The sequence below is a fragment of the Salmo trutta genome, chromosome 24 (genome assembly GCF_901001165.1).
Source record: "Salmo trutta chromosome 24, fSalTru1.1, whole genome shotgun sequence".
Classification (NCBI taxonomy): Eukaryota; Metazoa; Chordata; class Actinopteri; order Salmoniformes; family Salmonidae; genus Salmo; species Salmo trutta.
Genome location: NC_042980.1, coordinates 31,569,007 through 31,594,882, shown reverse-complemented (window position 1 = coordinate 31,594,882; position 25,876 = coordinate 31,569,007). Strand labels below are relative to the sequence as shown.

The window sequence follows — 25,876 nt, the reverse complement described above, 5'->3', positions numbered from 1 at the left end:
CATGGTTACACCCTGCTGCCTCCGTTATGCCAGTCATTGTTTCCATGGTTAATATTATTTTCCTAGATATGGCTAGTGTTCTGCCTTTACAATTGCTGATGATAGCTTTTGTCACAGACAGAGCACCAAATGTTCCTGTAACAATAGAAGATGAGATGCCATTGGAAGAGGCTAATGAAAGCAGGATGTGACTATGACAATGCACATGACTGCAGGCACTAATCAGGAAGGTGGATGCGATTTCTCTTGTCTGCTGAAGGGAACAGGAACGTTAGAAGGGGCAGGCTTGAGTGCTGGGGCCTGGGCTCATGTCTTCGTCACCATAATTGAGTCAGATGTTGACTCCGCCCATTAGGCCCGGGGCTGTATAGTAATGCCGTATTATTGGTATTTCATGTCGTCATCCTGGCCTTTCCGTCTCACTAGGAGCCGTTACAGCAAGGTGTGGGCTGAAAACACCCTCTCATTACACGCTGCCGTGCCACCCACACATACACACACGTAAACACACATGACCGCTAAGCGCTTTAGTAAGTCAGTCTGAACATTATAACCCACTAAATATTATCATATTTCAATGCATGTTTGCAAGGGCATACTTATTGATGCATATGACTCCAGCCCTCTGGTGGGTTAGAAATGCCAGTACAGTGTGCCTATCCGGACTGAGTCAGTTCTAAACACACACAAACCTCATCACTGTGTAAACCCATTTCCTATCAATTAGTATGGAGACCGACACGCACATCGACATACATGTTCTGAGGCCCGGGTTAATGTAAGTAGTGTGGCGCTGTTATTTTGGCCCTGGGGTGTGGATAGGCCCACATCAGGGAACTGTATGGTTATGAAATAAAACAGAGGATCACTGTCTATGCTGGTAGCCAGTCCACTTTAAATGAATGAAGGGTAATTCATCTAAAATGCCTGTCTGTCTTGGTGAGTTAAAGGCGCTGCATGGTCAATCCCATGTCTGCATTGGCCGTGCAACGTTTATGGTGATACGGCCTCTGCAGAAGTCAAGGCATTCATACTTCTTGGCTTCGCGGAGCAGCAGAGCTGTTGTGAAGGAAGATGTCAAGGAAGTGAGTGTGTTTATACAGGACCTCCAGCCCCCACCTACCGTCAACCAATCATGTCATTGCGGAGCTATACGGAGCATGGTGATGCGGTAAGGAGCTCAATTTGGCCTCTGGAGGCTCCACAATTGCGTCATATACTCCAAATGGAGCCTCAGACCACTTTTTCGGATCAAGCATAATTTGGCTTTTAATGTTTTCATGGCCGCGATGAAATGCCTCCTGTCTGTGCTACAGTAAGTGATCTGATCTCTGACACCCCCCCCCCCCCCCCGGGTGCAGCTCTCTATTCTCTGCCGGCCTGGGGGCTCATCATAGGTGAAGTGAGCCATAATGGCGGATCTCGTCAAAGCACGTCTCCGTATCCACCTGACCCTTTTTTGGCTGAATTTCATCTCGCTCTCTCCTCTCAATTTCATGCTTTCTTTTATCACTGTACTGCTAGAGATGTTGGCTCTCTCTGTTTCTGTGTGTATAGCTCAGGCTGTACTACGTGTTTTGTCTGTGTGGCAGTTACTCTTATTTGCTTTGACTCACGGCTGGCTTTTATCTGTCCTGTTCTCTCCCTCACTCTTACACACGCAAGTCCCCTGCTCTTTCAGGGTTTAGCCCTCCAGTTCACAGCCCGCATCTCCAGGGCCCTTACAGCTGAGAACTGGTAGAGGTGTTTTATAATATCTAACATATCTAGTATATTATAGAACCGCAAGAGAACAGGGATTAAGAGGACCGTTTTTTGTCAAGGCTTTCGATTCCTTTGTATTTATTTTTTCACAGTAGGCTGAATATGACCTTAGGGAATAAGCCTTGACCATGTGGCCAAGATCTTTACTTTGTTATACAATGTTAGGCCTATATGTAATATTTCAATCTGTTTGGTTTGATGTCATTTACTTCTTGGTTGAGTTGTAACCTGTGAGCTGACTTCCTGTCCCTCTTTAGGGAGGAGGAGGAGAGCCTGCGGGATAAGATCCGAGCGGACCACGAGCGGGCGTTGCAGGAAGCCAAGGAGAAGCTGAGCAAGTCCCGGGACGAGTTGCGGGCTGAGATCCAGACGGAGAAGAGCAAGGTGCTGGAGGACCTGAAGAAGGAGGGGCCCAAGCCGTTACCGCCGGTCCCCATGCCCAAGGTGGTGGGGGTCAACGATGGAGACCCCGGGGAGCCCGACATCAAGGAGAAACGAGACAAGATCAGAGAGGTGAGAGTCTAGGGGTGGTAACTAAGAGTCTCTGCGACGTCGTTGTGTCTTTTACCTGCCCCTATTTTTCAGCTATGTCCTATGTCTCGATCTCATTGTGCAGTTGCTATTTCTGAGGTGCTAAGTGGAGACAGACAGAGCCAACCTGAGACCGCTTTCCTTTCCCACATCCATCCATTCTCCAAGATAATTACCTTGTTTAATCCCTTTCTGAACATTTACTGCGGCACAGGGCCAGCCCATTCACTCTAAACCTGCCTTTGTCTTCCAACCTGCCTTTTGTTCCCACATAATTATCATTCAAAGTATGCTGCCATAAACTCCCAAATGAGGAGCGCTAATAGCTATACGGTGGCCACCTGATTGCTTTGTGACTGTGAGCACAAGTCATATCTCTATAGAACATGGGCCGACTGTCATCAATGATAATGTTTTAATCACGAGGATGGCTATTTGTGTCGCGCTGTTGTAAAATGTTGTACTTTTTTTAACTTGCATGTTTTGCAGTCACGTCTTGTTAAACTTGTTTAATAGAATGAAAATGAGGCACACCATCTGTCCAACCAATAACATCACTGAATACTGTACGTCCCTGCTCTGTGTTTACTTGGTAGTGTAGCGAGCCACTAGCCAGGTCAGTGCCCTGTGATCACCGACAACCTAATAGGGAGGACGTCAGAGACCTGACCGTGTGGTGCCATGACAACAACCTCTCCCTCATTGTGAGCAAGACAAGTGAGCTGATCGTGGACTACAGGAAAAGGCGGGATGAACAGGCACCCATTAACATCGACTGGGTTGTAGTGGTGTGGGTTGAGAGTTTCATTTTCCTTGGTGTCCTAATCACCAACGAACTAACATGGTCCAAACACACCAAGAGAGTCGTGAAGAGTGCACAACAACTCCTTTTCCCCTTCAGGATAGTGAAAAGATTTGGCATGGGTCCCCAGATCCTCAATGTTCTACAGCTGCACCATCGAGAGCATCCTGACTGGTTGCATCACCGCCTGGTATGGCAACTGCTCGGCATCTGACCGCAAGGCGCTACCGAAGGTAGTGCGTACTGCCCAGTACATCACTGGGGCCAAGCTTCCTGCCATCCAGGACCTATATAATAGGCGGTGTCAGAGGAAAGCCCATAAAATTGTCAGAGACTCCAGTCACCCAAGTCATAGTCTGTTTTCTCTTCTACCGTACGGCAAACAGCACCGGACCGCCAAGTCTTGGACCAAAAGGCTCCTCAAGAGCTTCTTGCCCCCAAGCTGAACAATTAATAAAATGTCCACCGGATTATTTATTTCATGTATAAGTTATCTCGACTAACCTGTACCCCCGCATATTGACCCTGTATTTAGCCTCGTTATTGTTATTTTATTCTGTTACTTTTTATCATTTTAAACTTATTTCATTGGGTAAATATTTTCTTAACTCTTGAACTGCACTGTTGGTTAAGGGTTTGTAAGTAAGCATTTCAGTTAGGTCTACACCTGTTGTATTCGGCACATGTGACATTTAGATTTTTGATCTGTGGAGACACAGGGATCACTTATGGGTTCATGTAGCTACTCCTCAAAGTAGGGCGGCGATCATGCTAATGTCATGTCACTTGGGTACTGCAAAATTCTGGTAACGTATGCAAAATTCCCTGGTTTTCCAGAAATTCTATTTGAATGATTCCTGGATTTCCTGCTTATTCCTCGTAATTCCAGGGATCTTCCAACCAGGATTTCTGGAGAACTGGGACTTTTTCCAAAAGTCAACAGATTTTTTTTTTTTCAACCCTATGTCACTCAGCCTGTCCCTAGAAATAGAACCCTCTTCGAAGTTCAGGTTCCCACCATATACCAAATCACCACCACCATATTCATATTTCCTATAGGGACCAGAGCTGACATGCAGCCGTTATGCTTTTGTCATGAGGAAGATTAAGGGGAGGAAAAAGACAGTACATTTTTTTGGGGTGGGGGGTTATTTGATACTGAGGAAAATGGTGGTCTTTGGTTGGTTTGGATTATAGCATTGTGGTGTTTTTAGAAAAAATGGGAAAAGACGTGTTGTACTGCATTTATTAGAATTTGTTTGCGTGAATGATTTTGTTACCTAAATAATTTCTTGACCATAAATTATTCAATTATCACAGTTGAGTGAGTGGCTATAGGTATCAAATTTCTGCTTGTGTGTTTTAGAGCTCGACCGATTATGGGATTTTGGATCTATTTTTAGAGTGGAACTATTCACCGATAACTGATATCTGCTGATGATAATTATAATAATAGCTGGAATATAAAAATATATTTTTTTATATTCTGTATGGATTGTGCTTAAAACAGCCTACAAAAATACTCAAAGCAGATTTCTTAAATTTAAGGAAGAAACATTTAATGGATTTGGAAGCTGAGCAGTTTTGATAAATGGTTAACTTATTTTTCACAAATGAGGGCATTGCTGTTTTCTTATGGTCATTTGGTTTATTCCAAAAGTAGATCACACCTGTACAGTATGAATGAAACATGATATATGGAAGTGGATAATTAAATGATAACAGTAGGCAAAAACAACATACAGTTTGCAGAATAAATCAAATTATTAGGCAAGCTTTGAATTTGTGAATTAAAAGGTTAGGAGCACCACATAAAATGTAGGAGCACCAGAAAGACTAGATTTTGTAATGGAAAAACTTACTCTAGTGAAAGGACGATAAACTGCACTGATCCCAGACAAAATAAATTCCTAGACTCTGAAGACTGAGCTGCCTCATGCTAGACAACAACGACAGGACACATTTTCAATGTATTAATATTTAGCTATGTTTTCATTGTTTGCAGGGCTGTAGCCACTGAAATATGGCAGTTGTCACTTGAAAGGAAAAACATATCACAAAATGTGCTGTTCTGCCTCTAGTGCCAAGCGTTACCTCAGTGAACGGTCCTTGCTATACGGGATCCTTAATGTCCCTACCCCATTGAAGTAAACATTTAAAATGGTTATGTTAAGGTTCGGCTTAGGTAAGGGTTAGGGTAGGGGTTAAGTTTAGGATTTATGGAGGTGTCCCAAGGATTCCAGATGGCACTAATCCTCAAGTACTCTCATACAGCTAGTTCGCCGAGCACTTGTCATGGAAATGGAGTGGCGTAAAGTGACAACCCATACATCAAAACGTAGCTGCGATGTGCTACTTTTGAACATGCTGTTATTTTTGTCTCTGAAAACATATGAATAACAGGAGTAACCTTCGCAAACAGCAAATATAACACCACATTTTGCAGGCTTCACTAAAATGTTGACGTTACCACAGAGTTGAAAGTGCTTAACACCCTACCATGGCACATCATGTAACAGTACATGGACAGTGCACATTTTATTGAGCTGTCAAGCTTCTATATACTCAGCACTCATAGAAACATCACCATAGTAACAGTTCACAGTAGTTAACTCTCCTCTCTGGCTAGTGTAACTGCGTTGGGTGATCGTGTCCAGTCTTGCTGTAGAATGCCAAGGCAAGATGCACTAGGGTCATTTAAAGAGCGCCCTCTTCAGCACAAATATTATCTGTCCTTTTCAGTGGATTAAACGTTAATACAGATACTTCCGTAAACGGCTAATATCGGCCGACTATATCGGTCAGCCGATAAATCGGTCGGGCTCTAGTGTTATTCCCCATGGAACTGGGTACTGGGACTGTAAAAGCCCAGATAAATCAATAGCTTTTTTTTTTACACGGGATCTAAATGCTGCCTGTGCAGAGAAGTATGGGCCCATAAAGATAGCACTCAGATGGAGATGTGGAATCAGCGGAGAACTGTTTCCTGAAGCATTCTGCCCTGTTCTGAAAGAACTCCCTGGGTTTACCATCATGCTGTGAATGTTTGGTCAGGATGTGTTGTTTTGAGACTCTTTACTAAGCACTTCCCCGCATCAAACATTGTGGGCGCTGCTTGTTATTTCTCAAAGTTTGTATGAAAGAGAAACTCATCGCTGTATTTGCGTTTCATGATTGAGCTCAGTCAGAAGTTGTGGCTAGCATGAGTCCCTTTGACAGCGGTGAGTGATGGCATGTGGGAATGACAGTGGCTGACCGACAGTGCTGCAGCGTGTGTCGCGGGGGGATCTTCAAGAGAACTGCACAAAAAAGATCAGGTAAACCGCGAAGCACACGGGCATCTCCCACTTGCGCAGCTGCCAAACTGAGCAGAGACCGCTGCTAAGCGGAGAGCGCACTGAACCGAGAGCACAGTTGCACTTGGCCAAATCAATTCCAGTAATGAAATAATTACACGTTGCGACCCACCATTAACAGGTTGCGACACACACTTTAAGAAAGGCTGCTGTAGACCATCTACAGTAAGACTATCCAAATAACGTGTTACCCAACGTTCCTATAGATTGAGAGACATTATTTTGTTAACACTAATACAGTATATGCATTATGTTGATTCCTGCTAGGAAAGTATCTGCCTGTTCTGCTGCTGGCTCCCACTCCCTCTAACCACTGTGTGCATAGAGGAGGGAGAGATGCATTCTGAAAAGCACAAGCATGTGAACCGTTGATCAAAATGCAACTACTCTTCTAGTTAGAGTAGAGTCACAGCTTTCTGTGAGAATGTAATGTATTTGTCACCTCTTAATATTGAGTTCATGGCACCAATTGTGTATTACGGTTTTGATGCACCTGTGGAGCATGCCTTTTGCAGTGAATAGGCCTACATAAGGGATGGGTAACATTGATGGGGGAAGGGGCCACAAACAAAGTTGAACTTATCATGAGGGGCCACAGTGGCTCATTTTGTCATGAAGATTTGCGTACCCATATCCATAATCACACATGCAGTCAGAGCTGGCCATAGCCAATTGGGGGCCCTAAATTAAATTGAGGATTTTAGTCCCCCTCAGCGAAGTGTGTGTTAGGTTCTAATTTTCAGAGTAAAAACTCAATGGACATTTATGAAAGCTTAACCAAGGGTCAACACAGCTGCATTCAGACAACATGTTTCCACCACCACAAGTGTGTGTGATATATATATATATATATATATATATATATATATTACTTCCAATTTAGGCACTCCTCCTCCTCTCCAATCCTTACATCTGTTATGGTCCGACAGGAAGACAAAGTGATAGGATAATAAACCATTGTTTCTCACTTTTTGGGATTTGACCTGACCTCAACCCTCTTGAGGCCTAATCCAAAGACCTCCACCTGTCTCCCCTAACACATTCCAAAGCCATCTGGCTCCTACAGATAACCATTAACTTCTGATGTAAAAACCACTCTCTTTCACTCCTTATATACTATAATCTCCATGAGGCCCATGATCACAGCCAAGAGGCCCATGATCACTCTGGATGAACTGCAGAGATCTACAGCTGAGGTGGGAGACTCTGTCCATAGGACAACAATCAGTCGTATACTGCACAAATCTGGCCTTTATGGAAGAGTGGCAAGAAGAAAGCCATTTCTTAAAGATATCCATAAAAAGTGTCGTTTAAAGTTTGCCACTAGCCACCTGGGAGACACACCAAACATGTGGAAGAAGGTGCTCTGGTCAGATGAAACCAAAATCGAACTTTTTGGCAACAATGCAAAACGTTATGTTTGGCGTAAAAGCAACACAGCGCATCACCCTGAACACACCATCCCCACTGTCAAACATGGTGGTGGCAGCATCATGGTTTGGGCCTGCTTTTCTTCAGCAGGGGCAGGGAAGATGGTTAAAATTGATGGGAAGATGGATGGAGCCAAATACAGGACCATTCTGGAAGAAAACCTGATGGAGTCGCAAAAGACCTGAGACTGGGACGGAGATTTGTCTTCCAACAAGACAATGATCCAAAACATAAAGCAAAATCTACAATGGAATGGTTCACAAATAAACATATCCAGGTGTTAGAATGGCCAAGTCAAAGTCCAGACCTGAATCCAATCGAGAATCTGTGGAAAGAACTGAAAACTGCTGTTCACAAACGCTCTCCATCCAACCTCACTGAGCTCGAGCTGTTTTGCAAGGAGGAATGGGCAAAAATGTCAGTCACTCAATGTGCAAAACTGATAGAGACATACCCCAAGCGACTTACAGCTGTAATCGCAGCAAAAGGTGGCGCTACAAAGTATTAACTTAAGGGGGCTGAATAATTTTGCACGCCCAATTTTTGTTTTTTATTTGTTAAAAAAGTTTGAAATATCCAATAAACTTCGTTCCACTTCATGATTGTGTCCCACTTGTTGTTGATTCTTCACAAAAAATTACAGTTTTATATCTTTATGTTTGAAGCCTGAAATGTGGCAAAAGGTCAAAGTTCAAGGGGGCCGAATACTTTCGCAAGGCACTGTATGTATCTGTTTTTAAGGATTAACCTTTCTCGTCACCATTTGATACTATTTGTGAAACCGCAAAATAAGCATCTATAGAGTAAATGAGAAAATAAGATCCATTGGCCGCAGCACTATGCTATAATCCCCTTTCCACATCTAACACGACTCATCTCAGAGAGCCAATCTAGGTTTCTGCTCTGTGTGATACACACTGTCGAAAGCTATGCCCATCCTATACAGCCCTATATCCCCGGAAGAGAAACGCTACCCGGTGACCAGAATCCATGATTCATGAGAATTTAGACCTCAATATATTATGTATAGATGTCGTGGATCTATATTTCAACAGTATCCTCTCTGCTAGAACACACCTCTGAATATGTATGAGTTGGTAAGTAGGGCTGGCATGGTTACTGTATAATCATGTAACTGACAGTTATAGATGACTACCATCAAACTTTTTATTTAAACTTTTTTTTTTTAAATAACAATACCTTTTTGGGGGGAACGAACAGCTGACTGAAGGTGGGCCGGCCGGGCATTCGTGCAATTGAGTCCGATTCTGCTGTAACATGGACTGTACAACATGATTAAACTTTGTTCCTGGTCTTTTTTCGTATTCAAACAGTTATTACGGTGGCAGTGGTCGCTTGACCGTCACTGCCCTATCGGTAAGTTCTGATGTGTTTGGCAACATGATTCCATGACTGTTTTGCTGTCGTTTAGCACTTCTCTTACATGGAAAGATGGTGAAAAGACATGTCCGTATTTCAGGCAAACCACAGCAGCAAAATGCTAAGTATAGGCCTAACGAGTAGCATGGTGATGGGCTGATAAGTGTGTGTATATAGAAACTAGAAGAGGACAAGACAGACCCACAATGCCACTCACCTCAGGACTGTTGCCACAGTAGCTCATATCAGTGTTGTCTCTGGTGTTTGAACTATTCACCGATATGACATTTTCAGATGATATTGTCCTTGCAAAAAACAACCCGATACCGATATTTACAATTTTAGCAGCTTTTTAAGCATTCTAGTACAGTTAAATAGTTGAAACACACACACTGCCAAAAAGTTATTTTGTTGGCGTTTACCTATGTCCCCACTACCAGTCAAACATAATAAAAAACAATTTCTTTCACTTACTTGCTGTGCTGTTTCATTGTTCATTTGTTCAACCAGGATTTCATCATACATGTCAAGCAGTGAAGTTTCAGCTCTGTTTGTCCGTGGCGCCTCTTCCTCGGTGTGCACTGTCACTGTGACCTTTTCCATTTTTTCCAGCTGTGCATGTAACATTTCACGTAAACCCTGTTTCTTGTCTACATTGAAGTAGCGGCCCTTGTATCTAACATCGAGCATGGTGGCGACCCAGTAGAGGCTCAGAGAGAATGACACCACTCGCTCGTTCAGCAGCCTCTAGTAGAGTACTTTTCCACGTTAACCCGACATTCTGTCGGCATTTTTGTTGAGCAGGACTTTCAATGTCATGACAGGGTATCACCTCTGCTGCGGACGCAGTTGAACTTATTTCTGAAGTCAGTTGTTCGAATGGAGCTATGAGTGTTCATGTTTCAAACATGTTCTCAATGCCACTGAAATGGCAGCAGCGGTATGAGAACCAGCACATTCTTGAGCATGTAATACGGCTTTCCTCAGTAGGAAATCCTCATGGACCCCCTGTGCTGTCAGACTCCTAATGGTCATGGGACTGACATCGCTGGTCCAAATGTCAGTCGGGAAGCTAATAGCAGTGATACTCATGGATGTGAGTTTCAACAATACTGTGTAACTCCGGTAGGGCAACATCTGAAAAATGGCGCCTAATTGGTAGTGGTGCTCGACCAGTTGGCGAAAGCCAACATCATCCACAACAGAGAACGGTTGATTGTCAAGGGCAATGAATTCTATTATCTTGGCATGCCTTTGCGTTGTCCCGCTGAAATGTTCCTACTCTTTCAAATGACTGCTCGACTTGATGACTGCTCGAGCCGCTATATTTTTCATGGCATCATTACGTCATCTACCTACGTTATATAGGTATTCACATCAGCTCTGACATTGGTTTTGCGCATTGGCGTTAAACAAGACATCGGGCCGATGCCAATGTTGGTATTTTTAGATAATATCGGACGATTCCGATGCTTACCGTTTTATATCGTGCATCCATAGTTTGAACAGATTAAACAGAAGCAGGGAAAATAATTTATCCTTCCTGAATTAGCAGGAGAGCAAGGAGAGGGGTAGAAAGGGAGAGGTTTTGTCTTCCATGTCGTGATCCTTATGCTTGCATGTGTCGAGGGATTTGACTGCTTCACTATTGTTTTTCTAATTCTAACTGTGATACTGAGCCGTGTGTGTTTGAGAAGAGGCAGGAGGCTGAACGCAAGAGAGCACCTTGGTTTCACATGTTTACTGGTTCATTTCTGCTGCCCCATAAAATGTAATGTTCTCCCCGTTGTATAGTATTTCTACTTCCCTGACCCGGGCAGTCTCGTCATTATGATGTAATATTCCATTTTAGTATCCTTTCAACTCAAACAATCAGCTGTACTTGGGAATGGATTGTGATGTCCATACCCTCTCGGTGTATGCATGCCTTTTGAAACTCTCAATGACAGGAGAACTCTCCAGTTCTGTGATTTGAACTATAGTCTTGTCAGGGAGTGTCTGTAAACGGACAGTCTGTGATCCATGGTCCCCTCACTCTTCCGTTAGGGACCGTCTTAGCAGGCAGGGCGAGGGGAGTGGAGTGTCTTTGTTCATTGTTGGCACGGCTCTCTGGGATCGATAGAGGTCGGGGGTGGGGTGTTTTGGCCTGGGATACTGGGAGTCCTGGGGGGAGAGGACTGGGGAGCACAGGGACCAGTTCAGTGCCATGATCATGGCTGAGCATATGCCCAGTATAGGGAGTGAGAAAGAAGGGGCGAGGGAGGGGGCATAGTGGTGCACACGGAAGTACTCAAGGTCAGAGCGACTGGGAGAGAAAGAGAGAGGCAGAATACCAGTTAATATTATCCCAAAGAACAGTCACAGCAAGGTCAGGAGAATGTGCCAGAGGGAATGGGCCCAGTGAGTTTTCATTTGAAGGCAAAAGCTTCTCAACAAAGTGGTGACTCTCTAATATTGTACTACTACCCAAACGTGTTCACCTGACTGCCCTGTTTACTGGCTGTGATTGCTATTCTGACATGGGTGTAATTCCTGAACCCACCACTTGTTGTGCTTCCACATTCATTCATTCATTGTGACTGGGTCTGAAACCACGAGTGTTCTAGGTGGCTAGATCGGTGTGAGAGCACCATATGTTACAATAGAGAAGCAGCTGTATTATCCTCTTATTTGTTAGGACCCAATGCTAAGAGCTGTTTAAGGGGCCTATCTGAGCTACTTTACTGTCTCCTTTTAAAATCAATTTGTCACCCTGGGTGTCATGAATGTATTTACAGTGGAGTGCAGATCTGTCACATTTTCACTGCCCTTGTGTATCTTGTGAAGGGCTGTCCTTTAGAGCAGATAGGATCCGTTCGAGGGGGGAGAATGGATGGAGGTTTTTAAATCAATCAGGGTGACTCGGTTATCCAGGGCAGCACATTCATAACTCCAGACGCAGCTTCCCAAACCTCCAAAGCACTGCAGCTCCCCTCGCCTCTCAAGCTAAGCTGATTTTTAAACAATAGCAGCAGCCTAGAAGAAATGGTCCTTCTCCCTCAGCAGCACCGTGACTCCCATGGATTTATGAATATTTGGCAGCAGGTGTGACTTACAGGGCATGGTGCGGTGGTGGGGGGTAGCTTCTGCTGTATGAATCACCCGGTGGTGATGGTTGAGGGCAGGCTGTGTCCTGACAGACCCGGGCGGGATGCGGGACATAGGTGCCTGGTAGGCCAGAGTTTGGCTGTCATTGTGAAGGTCAGAGCAGAGCTCTTAGTGGGCAATGTTTCCCAGAACGGGAGAGAGTGCACTGGCCAGCCGCACTGCGGACCTCTCAGTTTATAGGCTGTCCACCCACATCCCTGTCTTCCTCCCCTGGCCTGAGTTATGCAGGAACAGGAAATAGTCCAGTTAACAACCGCTTCTGGTCTAACCTGTGGGTGGGGGTGCAACTCAAATTGTTAGACATCATTCAACTGGATCAAGGTAGGTCCTGTTCCGTCACACTGAGTCATACCCCCATCACCCTATCTATACCTGCTCGTGTCTTTTTCTGTTTCCGTCTGTCTTGCTCTTGCAATCCCCCCTCATTCTATCCCTCTTCCTTTCTTTCTCTGCTTTATCTGCTTGGATACTCTTTCTGTAGTGCTCTTTTTGCGTGCTTCTCTCTTTCGGTCTCCCTCATCTCTCCCTTCCCTCTTTCTGTGCTTTGCACCAGTCCTGGCCTTGCTTCTCCAAGAAGTGGTCCACTCTAAAAGGATGTCACCCTCAACATTCTCTGCAATGTTGCGCTGTTGAAAAGTGATCAGCCGGGGAAATAATGTCTTCATGCAAAGTGCCCAAGAGCTCAGCCCACAACAGGTAAAACATCAGATATTTAGAACAAAAATCATATTACCAGAGTTCTCCGACTTGAAATGACAAGGTGACGTGTCCTTTAAGGCACAGATGATGAAATCCACCTTTCCTTCCACATCAGTGTGTACATATATCAGAACTGGTTGTGAATCTGTCAGACATTCTCTAGAAATCTTAATAGTAAAATCTGCTGTTTTCATCAGCTCCAAGAGCTGGATAGATATACACTTCTCAGTGATGATGGACGGACAGAGGGTGGAGTCCGTTCCAAGCCAAGGTCGAAGGTGGCATAGAAGATGGCGTGATTAATACGTCTTCAGAGGTGATATCTGCACCGCTCCATATTAATCGACAAACTGCACTGATACAACATCAGGCCAAATCCTCTCTGGGCAGAGGGAGATGAGCTTATATTAACCTCCTCCTTGGTACTAAAGGCAGACGTTGGTCCACACCATGATAGATAGTGGGTAGAAATTACTACGGAATTATCCTGGTGTGGATATGAACATTGTCAACATAAGCAATGTCAGTGCAAGACAAAGACCACATAACCTCTGCTAGACAGACCAAGATAATGATGGTTATTAAATGGATGCTTTTATCCGTTGTGTCTTAGCCTGTGTTAACTATGTCCAGTATACACTGAGTGTACCAAACATTAGGATCACCTTCCTAATATTGAATTGCACCCCGTTTTGCCCTCAGAACAGCCTCAATTTGTCCGGGCATGGACTCCACAAGGTGTCGAAAGCGGTCCACAGGGATGCTGGCCCATGTTGACGCAATACTTCCCACAGTTGTGTCAAGTTGGCTGGCTGTCCTTTGGGTGGTGGACCATTCTTGATACACACAGGAAACTGTTGAGTGAAAACCCCAGCAGCGTTGCCGTTCTTGACACTCTCAAACCTGTGCGTGTGGCACCTACTACCATACCCTGTTCAAAGGTACTTAAATATGTTGTCTTGCACATTCACCCTCTGAATGGCACATATACACAATCCATGTCTCAAGGCTTAAAAATCTTTCTTTAACCTGTCTCCTCCCCCTCATCTACACTGATTGAAGTGAATTTAACAAGTGACATCAATAAGGGATCATAGCTTTCACCTGGTCAGGCAATGTCATGGAAAGGGCAAGTGTTCCTAATGTTTGTACACTTAGTGTATGTGGCCCTTGTGTGAATCAGACCCACAAAGTTGGTGTTGCAAGTTACCATTTTTAAAACCAACATAGCCAGAACCACAAGGTTGGCTGTGAATTTCTTATACAGTTTGTGTGCTTGTCTTCATAATCTCTGTGGCGCGTGGGTTTCCGTTAACAGACACTGAGCACCCCACCGCAAGCTGTCATTTATTTCCCTATGCTCCCATCACCAAGCCCAGAGTTAGGCAGGCGGGATGGCTGCTAACCGAGAAGCAGAACGCCTCCAACAGTCACTGGGAATAAAAGCCAAGAGTAGAGAAGTCCAATGGAGCACAAAATGAACATCAGGAGGATAAGGCAGGCACTGACAGAGGGAGACTGAGGGATCTCAATGTGGTCTGTTTAGCTACTAGACTGTTGGAGGGTGGCACTACCCAGGATAGCTTTTATAGTGTGATGGTGGGAGAGATATGGGATGGGGCTAGATAGAAGTTGAATGTTTGAAGAAATTCTAATGTAAAAGGGCAGAACACGTACATAAGTTCGATTTTTAATTTTCAATGAGGACGCCAGCACGATTGATGCCGCTTCTCACGCCAACTGAAGCTTGATTTGTTTTTTGTTTTAGACGCTTGTTTTATTAGCAGTTTTTCTAAGTTGAAATTGCCAGCAAGCTGAAAAACGTAATGTGTCGAAATATACATGTAAGATTCCATTGCTGATCACCTGCTAATTTCCTACCTGGCGTTCTCCACTGTCTACCTGGATCCATCTCTGATGCCTAATTCCCAGGCTGAGCTCTGCTGGGACCGCAATAAATCAACTTGGCATTGGGCCTGGACACTACAGCTATCGAGCTAGCTATGTGGATTACAATTATATCGGCACTTGTGTACCTGTGGGCGAGTTTATCCTCTCCCCACTCCGTGCCAATATCTTTCTCTACTCTGCTGCCGTGGCTCTGCCTTATACGCTCCCTGAGCGCTGCAAACTTCACAGCCTCTGCAGCCCAGTTTATGCACAAATACAGGACTCGGGTCTTCTGCGCCCCTCGACAAAGTCATAAATATGTCTCGCACTGCCATCAGAATGGAATTCCCTCAGTCTGGTCTAACCGATCTAAAGCCTCCACTCGCCGTCGAGGGGCAAATCTGTCAAACCTGCGCTCTTTCCCTTGCTGTGATAGTACTGCTCCCGCTCCTCCTCAGTGTTTCAAAGCCGCACTGTTCAACACCCAATCTCCAATAAAACATTAATTGTCAATTACTTTATTTGTGAAAACAGCTTGGACTTCCTATGTTTAACTGAGACATGGCACAGGGAAGGAGGAAAAAAGCCTGTTAAACAAAGCTGCTCCCCGGGGCTACACGTACATTGATCAGGCACGTACAGATGGCCGCAGGGGAGGAGCAGCCTGAAAATTACTCTACTTCCTCTTTCTGATTTATACGTCGTTTGAGTGCATTGCATTCCACCACAGCCTCAGTATCCTAGTCATGTATTACACCCTGACAATATATCCTTCATTAATTCATGATTTTTCTGAACTGTTGACTTCACTTTGCCAGTTTCTACCCAAGATGTTGATTTTAACATCTGTGTTGATAACCCACAGTGCCCCCTTGTTGTCTACTTTTGTAACCTCCTGGACTGCCTGAATTTAGAACATGTTGATGTTTCCTCCCACCCACAACCATGGCCATGCATTAGATCTTGTCATCACATACAAGCTTGCCATCTCTGACCTCACTGTGCTTTAAATGGGGTGTTACAGAACACAAAACTGTGAAATGGCCTTGTCCATCCCATATCCTCCCCCCAAAATGGAAAAACATCCGGTCCGTCAACAAGGAAGTCATCCCCTGGAGTGCGTTAGAGGTTGACACGAGTGAAAATTCATTCCTGTCTTGTCCTGTGTGTTTTTTCCCTGTATTGTGCTGATCCCGCAACAGTTCTATAACCCCGTAACTTTTCTTTCTCTTCCTGATAATCATTCCCCTCCCGTGCTCATTTTTGCGTGTAGAAATATGTAGGCTTATTGTGTTTAAGAACTATTGAAATGTATTTCAGTAATGCAATTTGCGACTGTGGTAGTCTTCCCTATTTTAGTTAAATACACAGTATAGGCCTAAATCACTGTGGATAAGAGCATATTCTAAATTACCTAAATGTACAGTGCATCCAAAGTATTCAGACCCCTTGACTTTTTCCACATTTTGTAACGTAACAGCTTTATTCAAAAATGTGTAAAAAAAAAAGAAAAAAAAAAGGAATTCCTTGTGTAGTTTAGACCTACACACAATACCCCATAATGACAAAGCAAAAACAGGTTTTAGACATTTTTGCAAATGTAGTTCAAATAAAATACGGAAATCACATTTATGTAAGTATTCAGACCCTTTACTCAGTACTTTATTGAAACACCTTTGGCAATGATTACTGCGTCGAGTCTTCTTGGGTATGACGTTATAAGCTATGCACGTGTATTTGAGGAGTTTCTCCCATTCTTCTCTTCACATCCTCACAAGTTTTGCCAGGTTGGATGGGGAGCATCGCTGCACAGCTATTTTCAGGTCTCTTGAGATGTTCAAGTCTGGGCTCTGGCTTGGCCACTCAAGGACATTCAGAGACTTGTCCTGAAGCCACTCCTGCTCTGTCTTGGCTGTGTGCTTAGGGTCGTTGTCCTGTTGGAAGGTGAACCTTCGCCCCAGGTCCTGAGTGGCTTCCGTCTGGCCACTCTAGCATAAAGGCCTGATTTGGTGGAGTATTGCAAAGATGGTTGTCCTTCTGGAAGGTTCTCCCATCTCCACAGAGGCACACGTGTGTGCGGGCGGGTGTGTGTGTGTGTAGTCGTGTGGGTTGGCGTGTGTGTGTGTGTGCGCGCCGGGGTGTGTAGTCGTGTGTGTGCCGGGGTGTGTAGTCGTGCGTGTTTATGTAGTCGTGTGGGTAGTCCTGTGTGTGCGTGGGCGTGTAGTCGCACGCGTCTGTCCTGGAGGACTCTTTGGCATGGGTGCCTGGGGTCTTTATCGGGTGTTCATCTGACACTGCCTGGTATAGAGGATCTGGTTGGCAGGGAGCTCGGCCCCAGTGATGCACTCGGCCGTACGCACTACCCTCTGTAACGCCTTGCAGTCGGATGCCAAGCAGTCACCACCAAGTGGTGGTGATGCCAGTGAAGATGCTCTCAGTGGTGCAGCTGTAGAACTTTTTGAGGATCGCAGGGCCCATGCCAAATCTTTTCAGCCTCCTGAGGGGGAAGAGGCGTTGTCGTGTCTTCACGACTGTTGGGTGTGTGTACACCATGTTAATTCTTTATTGACATGGACACCGAGGAACTTTAAGCTCTCGACCCGCTCCGCTACAGCCAGTCAGACTCCTCGCAGTCCCAAAGACACGCCTAAAAGCAATGGGTGCCCAAGCATTCTGCTGTCTCGGCTCCTGGCTTTGGAACGAGCTCCCTCCCCACCTCTGCATGCCCCAGACCACTAGAAATTATACTTAGGCTATAAATATCAAGTGTCTCACGTTGTGTACTTTGAGAGAGTATCAAGTCTCTTAACGCAGCGATGTCCCTTCCCCACTAGTGCTAGCCTGCCATGAGGAGCCACTGAGTCCAGGCTGCATCCCCACTTTATGCTGGACAGAAGTGAACACAATAGAATAATGCCACACGGCATGTAGAAATTTTGAAATTGCTCATTACTGTTCCCAAAACAATGTGAAGTACAGGCTAGAACACTACAATGCAAGAAGATACCGTTGGAGGCTAACCTTCCTTGCTAGCGTACAGCAGAAGTCAACATCAATTCACTACCCTAGTACCTTGTTTGTGATAATATGCAAACCATAACGCAAAATATTGCTGAGTACAAAGCTGCTTTGTCACCAAAAACTGTTCATCTCCCCCACCTCACGTCTATCCCAGTCAAGATCATCTTTGCTCAAGCCTCGAACCGACTGTGTGCATGAGGTGGTCTTAAACAGACAGCGCACACTTTTATAAAACAAGACATTGCTTAATCTTTGCAAATGTTGTTGACCTTCACAATAAAATAAGTCCCAAATGGAAGTTAAGCAGATAGCTTATTTCATGAGGCTAGAGATGAAAAACTAATAACTCAATGCATGCACACAACTATTGAATATGCATTCACCTGTATTTTTTTTTTACCAGGTAAGTTGACTGAAAACACATTCTCATTTACAGCAACGACCTGGGGAATAGTTTCAGGGAAGAGGAAGGGGATGAATTAGCCAATTGTAAGCTGGGGTTGATTAGGTGGCCGTGATGGTATGAGGGACAGATTGGGAATTTAGCCAGGACACCAGGGTTAACACCCCTACTCTTGCAATAAGTACAATGGAATCTTTAATGACCTCAGAACACCTGTTTAACATCCCATCTGAAAGACTGCACAGGGCAGTGTTCCCAATCACTGCCCTGAGGCATTGGGATGTTTTTTAGACCAGAGGAAAGAGTGCCTCCTACTGGCCCTCCAACACCACTTCCAGCAGCATCTGGTCTCCCATCCAGGGACTGACCAGGACCAACCCTGCTTAGCTTCAGAAGCAAGCCAGCAGTGGGATGCAGGGTGGTATGCTGCTGGTATTGTGAATAGGCCTTGATTTTACCCAGTTTATCAATAGAGATTTACCATTCGAATAAATAAGTTATGTATACTAAATATAAACGCAACATCCAACAATTTCAAAGATTTTGCTGAGTTACTGTTCATATAAGGAAATCAGTCAATTGTAATAAATGAGGCCCTAAACTATGGATTTCACATGACTAGGCAGGGGCACAGCCATGGGTGGGATTGGTATGGGCACAGGCCGACCCACTGGGGAGCCAGGCCCACCAAAGGGCTTTAATACAGACAGATACTCCTCAGCACAGATTCACAGGTGAAGAAGCCGGATGTGGAGGTCCTGGGCTGGCACAGTTACACGTGGTCTGATGTTGTGAGACAGGTTGGACATACTGCCAAATTCTCTGGCAACAGCTCTGGTGGACATTCCTGTAGTCAACATGCCAATTGCATGCTCCCTCAACTTGACATCTGTGGCATTGTGTTCTGACACAAGTGCACATTTTAAAGTGGCCTTATATTGTCCCCAGCACAAGGTGCTCCTGTGTAATGATCCTGCTCTCGAATCAGCTTCTTGATATACCACACCTGTCAGGTGGATGGATTATCATGACAAAGGATAAAGTGCTCGCTAACAGGGATGCAAACAAATTTGTGCACAAAATGAGAGAAATAATATTTTTGTGTGTATGGAATATTTCTGGGATATTTTATTTCAGCTCATGAAACATGGGACCAGCACTTTACATGTTACATTTATATTTTTGTTCAGTCTAGTTAGATTTGTTAAAAAAATAGTCAAATTGATTCATTTAATGCATACATTCAAAAATGTCAAAAGATCTGTCTGGATGAAGTGCCATTATGGGTCTTTGGCTATGATGGACTCTGGGTACTAACTTCTCAACTTGGGATAGGGTTTATTATCAGGTATCCTATTGAAATATTGAGTGCCTAGGTTTAGAGGGTCTACACCAGAAGTTAATGCTTATCTGTAGGAGGAAGGTATATGGTGTGTGCAATTAAGCTTGGAATGTACTGAGTGTAGGGAAAGCGATCACATGTGGCAGGCATTGATAACGGGAGAGAGCCATGGATTAGTGATGAAGGGGGTCGAGGTCAGGTCACTTTAAGGGAGAAAAAAGTTTATGGCCGTATCACTTAGTTTCCTGCCTAGCAGTAAAAATACAATGTTTGTTCAGATGTGTAGGCGGAGACAGCATAGGAGAAAGGCTTAAATATCAGTGCTTGTGTGAACAATGTCTTTGTCTAATGCAGCTGTATTGACCCTCTGGGAAGAATAAACTTGGTTGAGTTTTTACTCTGAAAATTAGAACCTAACAGCTAATACGCCTTTTTTTGCCCTGTTATCAATTTGGTATCGTGATTCTAAACCTGGTGTCGGTATCGAATTCATAATTCTGGTATCATGACACCACTAGTTAGTAGAAGAGAAGAATCCGCAAATACAAGTTAATTTATTGTGGTATTGTTTAAGCCTGATGAGACATAGTTATAGTTTAAACCTTGTCATACTTAACACAGCTGGGAGCATAGCTAGCACTGTATTATTGCAGAGTGCAGAATCTCCCTCTGTTTGCTGATGAGCATTATTCCTCTCGCTCATGTTGTGATTTGTGAATCCCTCAGTACTCCCATGGTCTCCGTGAAGAAGCTGAGGCATAGCTAAGCTGGTGAAGAATGTGGACGTGTGAGAGCTGAAACCAGACAGAAACGGAGCCAACCAAAACCCTGTCAAATATAAATACTTGCCATGCCACATAAGTTAACGCATTACTCTCCTGGCCTGCATCCTAAATGGCACCCTTTACGGTGCACTACTTTTGACCTGGGCTCATAGGGTCCACTATATAGGGAATAGGGAGCCGTATCTGTAGGTCTTCAGTGAACCTGACATTCAGTATGTGCTTTGGGAGGTAACCTAACCTGTAGGCGCAACGTCTGTTGGAACGTACCGTACATTCACACATGAAGAGAGAATCTTTCAGTGGCTATTGGATTTTCGATCCGACTCCGTACTACAGAAGTGACGACAGTCAATTAATGAGTGGGATTTGAGGCTTTGAAGTGTGTGTCATGATCATGAAATGTCTCAGTGTACAATTTGAATATTATGTTTTTGTAAGTTCAAAATTCCTCAACAGATTGGCCAATCATCATTTGATAAACCGGCCAATTGGATGTCTACCTGGTCATCGGGTTAAGTGGCTTTGTCCTGGTGTGTAAATGTAATTTATAATCTCCTGCGTGTGGAGACGGCGTGCGTCATGGAACGCCACCAAGCCAAGAACACAAAATTCCCGGTTTTGTTGGCTTTGCTCCCTCCCTCGCTCTAGTCTTGCTGTGAGGAGAGGAGAGCTGGCTATGGCTCGTACAGGAGGAAAAGCTGTCCTGGTTTTTAGACTGCTGCCATGACCAGGTGACGAAATGCTCTCCTCTGGGATTGCTGATCCCATCAGACTAGGGTGATGATTAATAAAACAAAGGGAAATTGGAAGTAGTGAGAATGCAGTGGAGCTTTGGGAAAGCGTGGCTCTCTCTGCCAGTCAGTAGTGTTGTATTCACAGTTTCCCTTGGATGTGCATCTCTCGTCAGCATCACTGTCTCCCATGTCAAAACTTGTCTCACGATTCTGTCTCTTTCTCTCTCTTATCATGCTCGCCCTCTTTATTCTCTGTTTATTCTCAGTCCAGCTCTTACGGCTCCTCTTTAAAGGTCATGTTAAGAATAAAAGTGTTTTTATCCACAAACGTCTAGTCAGTGCCTCCAGACAGCCAAGGGAAACAAAGCTTAGAGAGAGACGGAGCCCCACGGCTACAATTTAACAATGTCTGAAGAGGAGTTACACGGCACGCATAAACACACATGCACACACACACACTGCCGTGTCCTGTCCAGCCAGCCTTGTGGTGAGGGACCTAGCAACTGAGTGACAGAACAACAGACAGGGTTAAGGCCACACCAGGGGCTGGGGCTCGGGGGGGGGGGCACAGGGATGTCTCTCTTAGTAGCATCATTGCCCAGAACAAAGGGCTAGGTATTGTGCCGCCCTTTCTCCTGGCGAGGCTGCAATGATGGTGAAAAAAAGCTAAAGGATTGTGCGTGTGTGTGTGTGTGTGTGTGTGTGTGTGTGTGTGTGTGCATGCTAATCTCTGTTTTTTGTTCTATCATGAGTCATTTATTTGACTGTGATAAGCCTGTTGGAATGGTCTCTTCAACTGCTGGTATTAACTCCACTCCATAGTTCAAGATGGGTTACTGTTTTTGTGTACCAGATGTTTTGTCTAAACCAGGCTGCTCGTGTGTGTGTTGTAGATGATGAAGCATGCGTGGGACAGCTACAGACAGTACGGATGGGGACACAACGAGCTGAAACCTCTCGCCAAGAAAGGACATTCTACCAATATCTTTGGTAAGTGCCATGTCGCTATTCACTACTACACGTACAGTACACACACACATTCACATTTCCTGTCCTTATACTCTGGTGTTTGGATGCATCATCCATGACCAGTGGATCCTACCAAACCCAGTTTCTGCCTGGGTTGTTGCTGCTGTTACTGTTCAGCTCTGCAGCTGCCTACTGCGGCAAAGCAGATCAGACAACTGCGGCTCATTTGTTTGCGTGTGTACTGTGTATGTATGTGTGAGCGTGTTCTGTGTGGAAAGTTTTAATATTCAGTGGATCAAATTGTTTATAAGCTCTTGTGGTATTTGATGAGCTGCTGTTAAATAGTAGATGAGCTGCAGTACTGTGGTCTGTCTCCTGGTTCTCTGAATTCCTAAATTCCTGTGAAATTCCTTCTATGCTCGCTTTGAGGCAAGCAACAGTGAACCATGCATGAGAGAAACAGCTGTTCCAGACGACTGTGATCTCGCTCTCCATAGCCGATGTGAGTAAGACCTTTTAACAGGGTAACAAGCAACAAGACCGCAGGGACAGGTGGCAAAAGGGAATACCTAGTCAGTTGTACAACTGAAATGTGCCTTCCGTGTTTAAACCAACCCCTCTGAATCATTGATGACCATGACGAATACTCAAAGCATGCGCTGACCAGCAGGTAGTTGTCTTCACTGACATTTTCAACCTCTCCCTGACCCAGTCTTTAATACCTACGTATTTCAAGCAGACCACCATATTCCCTGTGACAAAGAACAACAAGGTAACCTGTCTAAATGACTATCTCCCCATAGCACTCACATCTGTAGCCATGAAATGCTTTGAAAGACTGGTCATGGCTCACATCAACACCATCGTAGACACCCTGGACTCACTCCAATTCGTATACCGCCCCAACAGATCCACAGATGATGCAACCTCTATTGTACTCCACACTGCCCTCTCCCACCTGAACAAGAGGAACACCTATGTGAGAATGCTGTTCATTGGCTATACCTCAGCGTTCAACACCATAGTGCCCTCAAAGCTCATCACTAAGCTAAGGAACCTGGGACTAAACACCTTCCTCTGCAACTGGATCCTGATGGGCCACCCCCAGGTGGTGAGGGTAGGCAACATCCGCTATGCTGACCCTTAACACGGGGGTCTCTCAGGGGTGTGTGTTTATTCCCCTCTTGTATTCCCTGTTCACTCACGACTCCAATGCCATCATTAAGTTTGCTGATGACACACGGGTTGAGAGCTTAAAGCTCCTCTGTGTCCACATCACTAAGAGATTATCATGATCCACACACACCAACACAGTCGTTAAGAAAGCACGGCAACGCCTCTACTCCTCAGGAGGCTGAAAAGATTTGGCATGTGCCCTCAGATCCTCAAATGTCTATAGCTGCACCATTGAGAGCATCTTGACTGGCAGCATCACCACTTGGTATGGCAACTGCTTGGCATCTGACCGCAAGGTGCTACAGAGGGTAGTGTGTACAGCCCAGTACATCACTGGAGTTGAGCTCTCTGCCATCCAGGACCTCTATAGAATGCGGTGTCAGAGGAAGGCCCTAAAAATTCTCACTCCAGCCACCCAAGTCAGACTGTTTGCTCATCTGCCGCAAGTCTGGAGCCAATAGGACCCTGAACAGCTTCTATCCCCCAAGCCATGAGACTGATAAATAGTTAGTCTGGGTAATTATGGGTTAAAGACCCTGAACAGTCATTCTGAAAACAACTTTTTCTCTCATGGCAAACTACCAGCAAGTTTGAGAAGACCGGCTGAGTCGCCTGGACTGACAGCTCTTTGGAACGCCTATGTCAAGCAACTTGGATGCAGTGCTGCAGTAAAATCTCAATGAAATTTGGTGATTCACAAAGAAACTCAAACAACATTGAAATTGCATCAGTGCTATTAATTCATTTTTATACATCTCCCGTTTGGCATGTCTCTTGTCATGCAGTTCAATGCAGCACTGACGGATGTTGACTTGACAACTGCGTCAGATTTCTATGCCCCCCGCCTTTGTTCCATGCTAGCTGAGGACCTAGCTAGACAAGTATTTTTGCCATAGATTAATTAGGTAAACTTGTAATTATATTTGCTGACACCCTACGGTAAAATCTTGGCACCAGTAGAGTAGCTATAAACCACTGCCCTCTGCAAATACACCTTCTCCGATGTTGGTAACAAGGCGGTACTTATTTAAATTAGGTAAGAGAATATGTTACCATTGGTGTATTAATCCCCTAGAGTCGATTCTAACTAACATAATACAAAAGTCTGTAATAAAAAAATAAAAATAACCCATCAGTTTAAGCCAGAGAGCTGTTTTTTGCATTGGATGTGTCTCAATTCACCGCTGTCGCACTTCTTCATCTGCGGTGCAAGGTGGCAGAGCTAGAGTGGTGTTTGTCAGACCATGAGATATCCTGCAAATCGGTCTTCTCACAAACATCTGTGGCGTCCGAATGGTTTGACCTACAAACTATTATGACCACTCTGTGTCCCCCCTTTCTATAGTCTATTACTTGGGTGGCTGGAGTCTTTGACATTTTTTAGGGCCTCGTCAATCTACACACAATACCACATAATGAGAAAGCGAAAACGGGTATTAAATATAAAAATGTATACCTTATTTACATAAGTACTCAGACCCTTTGCTATGAGACTCGAAATTGAGCTCGGGTGCATCCTGTTTCCATTGATCATCCTTGATGTTTCTACTACTTGATTTGAATATATATATATATATATATATATACAGTTGACAGTGCATGTCAATTTAAAAACCAAGCTATGAGGTCGAATGAATTGTCCGGAGAGCTTTGAGACAGGATTGTGTCGAGGCACAGATCTGGGAAGGGTACCAAAACATTTATTCAGAATTAAAGGTCCCCAAGAACACAGTGGCCTCCATTCTTAAATGGACAAAGTTTAGAACCACTTCTTCATAGAGCTGTCCGCCCAGCCAAACTGAGCAATCGGGGGAGAAGGGCCTTGGTCAGGGAGGTGACCAAGAACCAGATGGTCACTCTGACAGAGCTCCAGAGTTCCTCTGTGGAGATGGATGAACCTTCCAGAAGGACAACCATCTCTGCAATACTCCACCAAATCAGGCCTTCATGGTAGTGGCCAGACGGAAGCCACATGAAAGCCCGCTTGGAGTTTGCCAAAAGGCACCTAAGATTCTCTGGTCTGATGAAACAAAGATTGAACTCTTTGGCCTGCATCCCAACTGTCACGTCTGGAGGAAACCTGGCACCATCCCTACGGTGAAAGCGTGGTGGCAGGATCATGCTGTGGGGTTGTTTTTCAGTGGCAGGGACTGGGAGACTAGTCAGGATCGAGGTAAAGATGAACGAAGAAAAGTACAGATATCCTTGATGAAAACCTGCTCAGGACCTCAGACTGGGGGCGAAGGTTCACCTTGAACCCGATCAAACATCTCTGGAGTGACCTAAAAATAGCTGTGCAGCAACTCTCCCCATCCATACTGACAGAGCTTGAGCGGATCTGCCGAGAAGAATGGGGCAAACTACAGGTGTGCCAGATTGTAGCATCATATCCAAGCAGACTCTAGGTTGTAATCGCTGCCAAAAGTGCTTCCCGAGTGCTCCCAAG

The 25,876-nt window shown here is 44.8% G+C and overlaps 1 protein-coding gene across 1 annotated transcript in view; it reads left to right on the top strand.

Annotated features, from left to right (window-relative positions):
• LOC115161105 (mannosyl-oligosaccharide 1,2-alpha-mannosidase IB) overlaps positions 1 to 25,876 on the top strand; it is a 120,474-nt gene that overhangs the window by 21,839 nt on the left and 72,759 nt on the right. The window contains exons 3-4 of the mRNA XM_029711853.1: positions 2,022 to 2,277; positions 22,179 to 22,275. Of these exons, the coding sequence (XP_029567713.1) occupies positions 2,022 to 2,277; positions 22,179 to 22,275 (353 nt within the window). The remainder of the gene's footprint in view (positions 1 to 2,021; positions 2,278 to 22,178; positions 22,276 to 25,876) is intronic.